The 11,538-nt window shown below is 36.7% G+C and overlaps 1 protein-coding gene across 6 annotated transcripts in view; it reads left to right on the plus strand.

The window, feature by feature from the left end:
- The window catches only part of SULF1 (sulfatase 1), a 125,280-nt gene extending 115,174 nt beyond the window's left edge, over window positions 1-10,106 (plus strand). For all 6 annotated transcript variants that reach the window (XM_042870013.1, XM_042870014.1, XM_042870012.1 and 3 more), the window contains 6 exons: window positions 51-116; window positions 582-754; window positions 3,905-4,047; window positions 4,175-4,298; window positions 5,157-5,190; window positions 9,986-10,106. In XM_042870013.1, the coding sequence (XP_042725947.1) occupies window positions 51-116; window positions 582-754; window positions 3,905-4,047; window positions 4,175-4,298; window positions 5,157-5,190; window positions 9,986-10,016 (571 nt within the window). In that variant the 3' untranslated portion in view covers window positions 10,017-10,106. The remainder of the gene's footprint in view (window positions 1-50; window positions 117-581; window positions 755-3,904; window positions 4,048-4,174; window positions 4,299-5,156; window positions 5,191-9,985) is intronic.
- Window positions 10,107-11,538: the final 1,432 nt, after the last annotated feature.

Here is an 11,538-nt window from a genome sequence, read left to right on the forward strand (position 1 = left end):
TTTGAAAATGGTTTGTTTCCTGATTGTAATTTTTAAAATTTTCCTTATAGCTATTACAACAAAGAAAAAGGTGTAAAGGCTCAAGAGAAAATCAAGAGCCATCTTCATCCCTTCAAGTAAGGTTTTATCATCTCACTCTCTCAGATAGCATCCTAGTGATAGAGAAACATTAAGAATGGCTTGGGTTCTTGGGGGGAAGGGAAGGGAAGACATGAAGGAAACAAAAGGTCACATAAAGCAAGTTCAAGCAAGAAACCTTCAGTACTTCTGGTCATATATGTGAAAGTTTATGAATAATATTGGGAAAAAATTAGAAATGGAAGAAATCAATCATTTCAGAAATTGATTGACTAGGTAATCATTAAAGAGACCTAGTTAAACCTAAAGTGCATCATTTCTTATAGATGCTGAAGAATACACTTTTTCATAATTTCTGGGGTGAAAGCTGAGCTGAAAAGATCAGCTTCCCAAAGGGCATATTCTCATCATCTAGTCTTCAAGAAAGTCAGATAGAGGTAAAAACTGCTGTTGTTAACCAAATAGAAGCTGTATCAGCCATGTCCAATTTTCTTTCTGAACAGAGAAGCAGCGCAGGAGGTAGACAGCAAACTGCAGCTATTCAAAGAGAATCGCAGAAGGAAGAAGGAAAGGAAGGGGAAAAAGCGCCAGAAGAAAGGGGATGAGTGTAGCCTTCCTGGACTGACATGTTTTACCCACGACAACAACCACTGGCAAACTGCACCTTTCTGGAACTGTAAGTCTTACTTCTGTGCTCAGATGTGAACTAGGTTCTCCTCTGTCGTACAAGGGTTCTCACCTCATGCAGTCCATATGTGGAAGAACAGCACTTAGCAGTGCTGCCACTGAACTTTTTTCTGAAGTATCCAGGAAGAGTGTCACTTGAGTATGTTTGTAATTTCTGTGTTACATATTTATATGAAATTGTTACAAGAGGCTCTATGCAAAACAGCAGAAGGAAAAAGGGGAATTGGCTTGTTAAAATCTCTCTTGAAGAGATTTATAGCTTGTAGAGATTCATAACTAGACACTGAGATTCCTGTCATGTCTTGACAGTCCAGATGATCAAATAATTCATAGGAATTCCAAGTGAGTTGTGGCCTTGTGAAGTGGGAAAAAGCACAAGGAGGGTAAAACTTTCCCCTATTTGTATCAATGTAAATTTTGTGTAAGCCTATATAATGAAACTATACGTTCTAACCCACAGATGGATCAGCAGAATTAAGTAGCTGTGACAGCAGGAGATAGAATTGGTGTGTAAGCATTAGATGGTTCCTGCAGAATTAATTCTGTGGATGGTCTAGTTTCACCAGGTTAGAGCTCAAAGGCCATGTACATGACATTGCTGAGAAGTTTACTCGAGCGTTGAGACTTTCACTACCATTCTAAAGTCTCTGCAAACCAAACTTCCTATGAAAAGGAAAACTTTGCTTTCAAAAACTTAAAGATCGAATGTTGATTATGCTACAACATACTAAGGCCGCTCCAAAAGTAATGCCTCTTATTTATTGCCTACAAAGGGCAAAACAGCACTATTGATAGAGCAAATTCTCAGCTACAAAACACTATTTTTCAATATAATCACCATCATTAGCTATGCATTTTCACCAGCAAGGAACAAGAGTCTCTATGCCAAGCTCGTAAAAATTTGAACCAGCAGTACTCACCGTTGAAGTCGCTATTGCTGAAATGCACCACCTACTGCCTCACTGTGCTCACATCCACTTTTTGGTCTCCATAGATGTTCAGCAAGTGTCAGTGTGTATCAGTGGGTGCCATTTTTTCCGCCTGGAGGAATTCAGTTTCACACCTATGCTTCACACACGCTTCAGTGTCAGACGCCATTGTGTCAGGCTGCCCCTCTGCTGCCATCTGTTGCACAGCAACAAAATGTAATGGAATACTGATGGGAGAGTAGTGATGACAGCCACTACTGCTATAACACCAACATCCACTTCTTACATGGGCCAACATAATAATATAAGAGGCATTACTTTTTGTGCAGACTTCATAACTCCAAGCAGAAAATTTGACATATTCATTTCAAGATGCTCTCTCTCAAAGTAATTTGCTTTGATAGCACTAGAACTTCTGCTAATATGTTTTGTACATTTTAAAATGTTCCTGTAACAGTTATATGCATGATTTTTGTTTTAAACAACTATTAGACTGAGGTATTGCTTTTTAACTGCGGAGTAACAAACAGTTATGAAAAGCATTCTTATCTTTCTGTAGAAATGACAATGCTCCAGTAACAGTCATGGGGTAAAAGAATGTCCCTTTGACACAGTTCATAACCAAAAATAAATCAAAGTATTGATTCTGATTACATGGATTAAAAAGGGCTAATACTGTTACTAAATTTGTGAAATGTATTTAAAACTATTACAGAAAGTCACAGAACTAATTTAATGAAAATCAAACGCATTATTAATATTTTATTATTGGAATTAAAAAGGTATTCTTCTAAAGAAAACTTTGCTATCAGTTTGTTTTAAGACCTTTCTGAGATATCTCTTTTTGCTGGCAGAAAGAGATTATAAACAATCATAAAAATATTAGGTTTTTGGAAAAAGGTTTGGCCATTTTGTTAAACATACCCTACTAAAACTAATCTTCTAATAGTCACATTTGAAACTACCTGTTGACTCCGGCTAGTTTTTTGGTTAAACTTCAGTTAATTGAAAAGAAAACAAAATAAGTTCACCTGCTACCATATTTTAAATCTTCATATTGCACAAAATATGCAATGTGAAGACTGAATGATTGGATTTTTCCAATATAACCCTAAAATGCATGTCTATGTTTGGTCAGCGGAAGAGCTGTCCAGACTCCATTTGAGTGTACTGACAAGATCTTAACTTTATCTAATGACATCTACCTCATGTGTGACACCTGGGTCTAGGAATGGAATTCTGTTCTAGGCTTCCCCAGATCGCAAAATAATAACATGTAATCCAGTTACGTTACCTGGAGCTGTTTTTGAGCAGAGGTTTAACTGAGTGATTCAGTTTCTCTCTTATCTGTGTACCAAATAAATTAAATGAGGGAGTGTAGTTCGAAATACATAATTGTTAAGTAGCTACATTTGAAAGACTCAAGCCAGTAGGAGAGAACTACTTCTTAATATAAGACTTATCCATTGGTCTTCCTTTCCATCTTTCTTCAGCCATTATACCTGCATTCAAGTGCCAGACAAGTTCCCTGTTTTTAAAACATTTCTTCATAGATCAATCACAGAACTGTAGAATAGCCCAAGTTGGAAGGAACTCACAAGGACCATCAGCCTGCTGCAACTCCATGCCATTCCCTCAAGTCATAAATCCTAAACTACCAAATCTCCCACCTGCCTTCTTCTCATACAGTGCCTCACCCTTTCTTGACTGCTGTGTCATTTCTATGCATGTCATTTATTATTTGACCTTCCTTTGTAATTGTCTGTTGTACTTGCATCTCTGAGGCTCTACTAATGGTACCATTTTAGCTACTGATGGCAATAATAGTATGCCTATAAACAGCACACGGTTCCAATGAGTCTCATTTCATATGGATCTTAAGGATCAGGGTTTATGTTGTCATTTTTAAGGTCTGAATTCTGCTTAATCCCAAAAGTTATATGTAAATCGGAACAGAATATGCCCAGTAACTGTGTTACTTACTATCTTCTGCTCTATTTGTCTATATATTTGAGAAATTTGTATGATAAATTTGCACGTTAGCAGCATTTGACCTGTTTTAAATGAGAATCTAATGTTATTCAAATATGAGATATTCTTTTAAATAATCTAAAGTATAAGTACATGAAGACCTATAGAAATTTCACTAGTATAAGTGAATAAGCATATGATTTTTCACCTAAACTAATGACTTCTATCATTACTTACAGTGGGATCTTTCTGTGCTTGCACAAGCTCAAATAACAACACTTACTGGTGCTTGCGAACAGTGAATGACACCCACAATTTTCTCTTTTGTGAGTTTGCAACTGGCTTCTTGGAATATTTTGATATGAACACTGATCCCTATCAGGTAAACCCCTTTCCCTATTTCAAAATATTGCAGATTAAATTCCTCTAGACACCTTTTGCTGTATTATTATTATTATTATTAATTTCTGTTAGTAAGTAATTTTTCTCTCCGTCTCTCTTTTTCTCAGCTGACGAATACCGTACATACAGTGGAAAGAGGCATTTTAAATCAATTACACGTACAGTTAATGGAATTGCGAAGTTGTCAAGGTTATAAGCAGTGCAATCCGAGGCCTAAGGGACTTGAAGCAGGTACAAGAAAAATAGAAAAGAGTATTTATTTCCATTTTATTAGGTTATTGTCATCTCCTTAATTGTATCTTTAAGGTGTGATTTTCTTAAGTGTTGCTCTTAATAAGGTGGAAAATTTCCCTGTAAGTTTGCACAAGTTATTCTGGACAGATAATGACAACAAGCAGCAGTTGACAGAAATTCTGTGGCAAGTCTATCATGTTATTTGCACTAAGCAGTTAAAGCATATGCAGATCTTCTTTTCAGAGCCATAGATCCTTTCTCTGTTGCAGAGGATGCTTGGTTAGGTTTTACCTAACAGTAGCAGATGAGGTATTAAATCCTGTATTATTTCTGATTGCTGTCTACCTGTATGAACAATCTCAGGCGCTACACCACAACCAAGACTAAACATCTGTTTATCCCTTTGTTTAATTTTTTATGAGGAAAGCAGTATTTCTTTGCAAGTGTCTCTGAATACAAGAATAGGTGGTGTTTATACTTCATAAGTCTGGAATTCATTGCACTTAAATTTGTTTGAAACTGTGATTTCTTTTTTTTATTTTTTTATTTTTTTTTTTTTACAGGAGTATTCCCTTCTACGTATTTTATGTTGTGCATCTTTGTGTCTCTTTCTTCAGCTGTGAATGTTTCTCTTTTTTAATCATTTGGGGGTTTTATTATTTTTGAAAAACTGTGGTTTTTCATTCCTTTTATATAAAACTTCCAGGAAATCTTTGTTGGACTGCAGCTCTGTCTTTATTTAACACAGAATGTTTCTTTTTAGGAATTAGATGCTGTGCATGGAAAACTACATTGTGAATGGTTTTACAAGTTCTAAACACTAACAAAAGTTACTCTTGTATTTTCCTATATCAGGAAATAAAGATGGAGGAAGCTATGATCCACACAGGTATCCACACTTTTTTATTCTCCTCGGCAGCTTCTTTCCAAATAATTGCATGATTCCAGTCCATTTCAACTAATGTCTGTATCCTGCCATCTTGCACACAAAGTATCTTCTGATGCATGCATTTTCTAACTACACTGAACGTGGCCATTGTTTTTTAGACCTACCATTCTGCATTTAACGTAGCTCATTGTCACAGCAAGACTTCATACGGCTCGTATTCCATGCTTGTATTTCTTAGATATTTATGCAGGAAAAATGACACAAAAAGAATGACCTCTTTTGGGTTGTTTTCCTGTTGCTGCTTTTTTTTTTTCTTTCAGTTTTTATTTAGGAAGTCTTTACAGCTGCTTTTTAAGTGGAAAAACAACTGTGCTTAAAAAGCTTCCTGAAATATATGTGTGCAAGGAGCCTAATCAAACCTACAGAAGTAAAGTAAAACCTTCTCACTGGCTTTAGAAAATATTGACAGATGTTGCTTTAAGCAAAAGAGTGCTCATTTTGATCAGCACATGCATAGCATCCGGATCACTGTAAGCAAGGCATAAAGATAAGGCTCCTTTGGGCAGAGGGAACAGTGCTTTCAGACCAGATCTAACACATGTGACCAAGTATTCTTAAAAGGTTGCAATATTTAAATTCAGGAAGGGCAGTGGGTGAGATGTCTTATTCCTAATGCTCGAAACTGAGGTTTGCAAGACAAGTATACTTACAGTACCTACATATCTCTCATGCTGAGTCCAGCTAGCTCCTCCTCCTGGTGGAGAAACCGGTCATAAAGTAAAAGCCTTTTGAGACTCAGGTCTTAACACTGTTCAGCAAGCAGCGATTTTGTTAAGCGGAAAACGTTTAGAGGGCTGTCATATCAGACTTGATATCTCCTCCCTATATATCAGTCTTATATATTTTCATCTCCGTCTGCTTTGGTGGAGTTGGTCCTAATATACATAGCATGCCTGAGGTGTAAACTGGCCCAACGAGTACAGAAGTCTATGGAAAACTTTTCTTCAGTCTTCTGAGAAGAGCCTTGTCACTGCTCCCAGCAGCCAGGAAACAATTAAGATAATGGACTTCAACATTTTTTAGACCTCCAAATTAATCAGCTTTTTTTTTTTCCATGCAGTCAATTTTGTATTTTCTGACTTGTGTAGTTTGGGGATGTAGAAAATGATAAGCTTTTGTTTGGTCACATCCCAGTGGTTCACATTACAGCCTGATGGGAACCAGTTACAGCAACGATAGAGAGTAATCCCTGTAATTATGATTTGAAGTTTTTCATTAGAAGATGTTCTTGTAAATATTCCCAATTTTAACTACAGATATAACAGAAATTTTAATTGTAGGATTGCATGAAATAGAGCACCCAGAATTAATCTTTAAGTTATATATCATTATGCAGTGTGTTAATGAAAATGCTTTAACTAAGACCAATAAAGGTTGTGCTACTGGGATAAATAGTATAGTATGATACCAGTAATATTGCTCTGTGAGTATTCCTCTGTTCCAGACAGCCAGCTTCTCAGTGCACAAGGATGTCTGGGTTCAAGCCCTATACTGGTGGGATTCTTTTTTTTTTTTTTTTTTTTATGAACAAAAAATATTTATCAGCCTCTGTTCTCCACTTAGATCCCACTTAGATCTGTTTCCAGTTTAAAATGTCCTGAGTTAGTACAGCACTGCAAGTTTTCAAGGACAATACTGGAACAACAGACCTGTATGGAAACAGTCAGTAGAGTGCCATTTTCTTAATACAAAGGGAGAAAGTTTCTGCAGGGAAAAATGTGTGTCGCCTGTATCCTTGAACAAATAGAACGTGACTCTGCATATGTAATTAATTACAGGATGTAGGAATCACAATCTCCTCTCTTCTCCTTGTCCGTTTTCAAAGTCACCATGGAGGTGATTGTACCTACTTGCCTTTAGTTTAGAAGGAGATGCAGCCACATCTTGAATTGGTTTGGGGATAACACAGCCACAGATAGCATTATGGGACTCTGAGGCATAATAATTGGTCAGTGAAGTTTAGATAATATTTGATTTAAAAAAAAAAAAAAAAAAAAAACTGAAGATGTTTTATTATGAACAGTTAGCAACACTTTTTATTTCATTGGGGTCTGTGATATAGGTGAATGATTCCCAAATATTGATAGAGGAAACCACTGATATGTTGTTACTCAAATGCAACTCACCTCTGCTTTTCTGTTTCAGACCTTTTTGTAATGAGATTTCTTACAGGAGAAAATCTTTTCTCTCCTCTTCGTTCCTTCCTATATACTTTGATTTCAGTGGGAAACATCATGCTTACTGCTAAGCTGTGGAATTAAGCTGTGAGATGACTTGCACAGTCGACCAGTCAGCTCTAGGACCTTAAGATTTAGCTTTCCTACTTGCTCTACTTGCTTAACATGTATGAATACAAGTTACCTCTTTTCCATGTGTTTAAACAAGTTATTTTTATCTTATGGACATGAAGTTGACGGAACAATTTCCAGTGCCTTCTCAGCTGTGAAACTCCTCAGTCATCAGTGGTAAAATTGAGACAGCAGAAAAAATGCAATGTTTAGGGGGGAAAAGATTAGAATCAGTATGATGGTCTCAGTCTTTGAGCTGCTTTGTAGAAATGCAGCAAGCTCTTTGCTGATCTAACTTCTCTGCAGCGCAGCACCAGCACCCTGCTACAAGGCTCACGAGGAACAGCAACTCCTTCTCACCAGCCCCAAAATGTCCCCACTGTTCACACTGCCACCCTTGAACTGGCAGCAGAGACTCTTCTGGGCCAAAAGCCAACATCCTGGCCTCTGATTTGCCCCACACTGCCCTGGTTCATACACAAACTTATTATTGATCAAATGGCACTGCTCCAGTTTCAGTTTCTACCATAATATATCAAACCACTTTAACCACTGACTGTTCTTGTGGAAGTTTGTATTCCTACATGGACTCATATTTGGCAAATTAGATAGACAGATAGATAGAAAGGGGTATATGAAATTATCAGTACAACTAATAAAGATTTGTAGTGTAGTTAATTAAATTCTTCAAAAGTACATTCTTTCCTGTGTTCATTCCTAGAGTCTTTTATTCTTCTGAACACTAGAACAGTAAGACTTATTCCTTGAAACCTCTGTAGAATTTAATTTTTTGTTATTGTTGTTTCAGGCAACAAATTATTCATAATCTAACTTATGTATATGGTGCTCATGGCCATGCCAAGCAAGGCCCTCTTCCTTAACTACTCTACTAGATCCAAAAAAGCTTGTGTTGTTTCCTGTGATAGGGAATTTGCCAACTGTTTGCCAAGACAGCCTAAGATACAAAACAGGAACACATTACTGTTGGAATGGCTACTTTTTTGTACTGGCTTTTAAAAAGTAAAATATTTACATTTTACATTGTATAATATTTGTAAAGGCTAAGGTGTTCCCAAGTAAGGAAAGTGGTCTGACTTTGATGGGAGCAGAATCAGGCCCCTCATCATGATTTTTTTTCTGACCATGACTCTATTTTTATGACTTTTTATATGATGGACTGAATATTGGAGAATTTTTTTCGCTGTGAAATCACAAGCTAGTAAAGAAGCAAAGACTGTAAAATATAATAGACACTGAATCTCCTGCTTTACTTGAATTAGGAAAGGCAGGTTAAAATACCAATAAACTAATAGAATTGTCAAAAATTTTCTATAGATTTGAGGCATCTGATATATAGATAAGTATGTGTACTCAGTTCACACTGCTGGACTATAGTCTCCTGCACTTCTAGGTTAGTTATTCTAGCCTACTTGCCTGTATAATTTTCAGAAAATGAACAAGTTGTCCCAGTGTATTAATTGCTAAATATTGCCTAAGAGATCTTTTGTGAGGACGGGTCTGCCACTTTCCCTGAATGCCTTCTACATTACCTAATTATTTTTCCTTGTAGGCTATTTTTTAGGGAAAATATTTGGATGTGCTGTGAATTATATGAAATAATTGTATTCAGTGTAACTTGTCAGTATAAAATGGACTTCACAGTACATTTGATGACCTGAGTCACTGTAGTTGTTCCATTGCTCATTATTCAGATACATTGTCTGATAAACCTTAGATATTTTAATAAAAAATAAAAAGTTTGGAGATATTCTATATAAATTTTAACAATATCCTATTGAGTGCTAAAGTCCTATAACTTGATTCACACCAAACTTTTACAGTTTTCATTTCTTCTCTGTGCTCCGTGTAAATTAAAGAGAATGCTGGCAAGGTATAGAAACTATCTTAGACTATAATTTGTTAAATAATACTTGGCTAGTTGCTTTGCTGAACTTATATCTCAAGCTATACATCAAATTCCTATGGTCTTTGTTGAAGTTCTTGTCAGTAATGGCTTTCAGAATTAGTCCCAACTATTATACTCAACCATTGTTTGTTCATTGCATTGTTTGGTGGAATGTTTAGGACAGGCAAATGGATTAGTCATGCACTAAAGCAAGTCTTATGCCTTGAAATACCATAGGGAAGATCTATCGTTAAATGCCATCACAAAGCCCCATTAGGGCAGATTCTGCCCTGTTGTACTCAGTCCAAGGATGCAGCAGAAAACAGGGGTTTCACTGCTGTGTGTTCTGCAGGAGCTGTGACTCACCTGAGGCCACAATCATTAGCAAGATGATTGCAGATGTGGAGCATCTTCCAGTTAGAGATACATATGCTATGCGTAGTGGTGCTTTCAAGGAAATGGGAGGAGGAACACACGCAGCAGCTTTGCTTGCACCTTTAAGCTGATGTTCACCATTAGGCTGTATTCTTTCTTTTAACAGAGGACAGTTATGGGATGGATGGGAAGGCTAACCTGCCCAATTTCACTGGTGACATCAACTGGCAAGGACTGGAAGACTTGTACAGAGTGAATGAAAGTGTATATGAACACAGATACAACTATAGACTTAGTCTGGCTGACTGGACTAATTACTTGAAGGATGTAGATAGAATGTTTGCACTGCTGAACAGTTACTACCAGCAAAATAAAACAGACAAGGCTAACACTGCTCGAAGCAACAGGGATGGAGACGAATCATCTACATCAACCTCAGCGGAAATGTCTTCTGCAGAAGAGGCGAGCGGCCTGACTGGAGAAGAATTGGAGCTTATTGTGCCAACAGACTTTGCAGCCCTAGCTTTGAGCACCATGAATTTAAGTCAGGAGAGAAAACTTGAATTAAACAATGATATTCCTGAAAAAAGTAGTTTGAATGACGCACACTGGAGAAATAATCAACCTGAAAAATGGATGGAGGATAAAGAATCAGACCGTTTTGATATGGATTTCAGTGGAAATGGTTTGATAGAGTTGGAGTCCCGGCATGGCTTCATGCTACAACCCGTCAGCATTCCTCAAAAAGACACTCATCAGGACACTGATGCTATGAGAGACATATTTGGAGATCAAATGTATCTTCCCGTGAGGTCCGATCAACCTGTTGTTCATCAGGCTCTAAATGTATCCATTAGGGACTCATCCATCAGTACCCAGAAAACAGGAACATTTTTGAAGAAAACAGAACAAAGTCTTAGAGGGGAAACTTCACAAGTCCTAAACATAGAAGGCAGCGCCTCATCTTCACTCTCCTTGGGTTAGATCAAGTTGCAGATCATTAAATACATTCTCCTTTTTATTATTAGCAGACTAATAAAGGTCATCATGACAACTGACATTCCATGTTCACTGTAGATAAAATTTGCAGCTAAATTAAGACCAGTTCAGTATTTGTCTGTGTGTATTTTATTCACACACACCCATACATACTTTCACAGTGATTCTCCAAACTGGAAAGCAAGATTTCCAGCTTTTTAATGGAAAGAAACAGTGTTAACTTTCTAATGCAGTAGCACATTCTCTTTAAGCTAAAATAATTTCTTTGACAAGGATGTTCAAGTGACTTTCTCCATTTCCAAATGATCCTACCAGGAATGAATGTTTCAGTCCACCCAATCTGTCTGCATAATGTATTTTTGATAAATTATTTTAACCACTGGAAATTCCTAATGCCACACTTTTAACTAAAATGATGTTGCACTTTTAAAATCTGTATGCCATACCATTTATGAATCTAATAGCTTACCTGTTCTTAGTTTGTTCGTTGATTAATGTAATTGTGAAACCAATAAATAGATCGACAGGAAAGAGATAATCAGCATGGATTGTGGAAACAGACTGTTTGAATATCATCTTAGCAAAAATATTGCATGGTTTTGTTACTTTGATTTAATTAAATTTACTCTCAGAAAGGTATGGTTAATACTTGTTAAGTATAGGAGGATTTGTTTAAATTGGATTGTTTCCCTATATATGATATTGTCAGTATTAAAAAAA

Source organism: Lagopus leucura, unplaced genomic scaffold, assembly GCF_019238085.1.
Source record: "Lagopus leucura isolate 7727_CA_CO unplaced genomic scaffold, USGS_WTPT01 Super-Scaffold_100002, whole genome shotgun sequence".
Taxonomy (NCBI): Eukaryota; Metazoa; Chordata; class Aves; order Galliformes; family Phasianidae; genus Lagopus; species Lagopus leucura.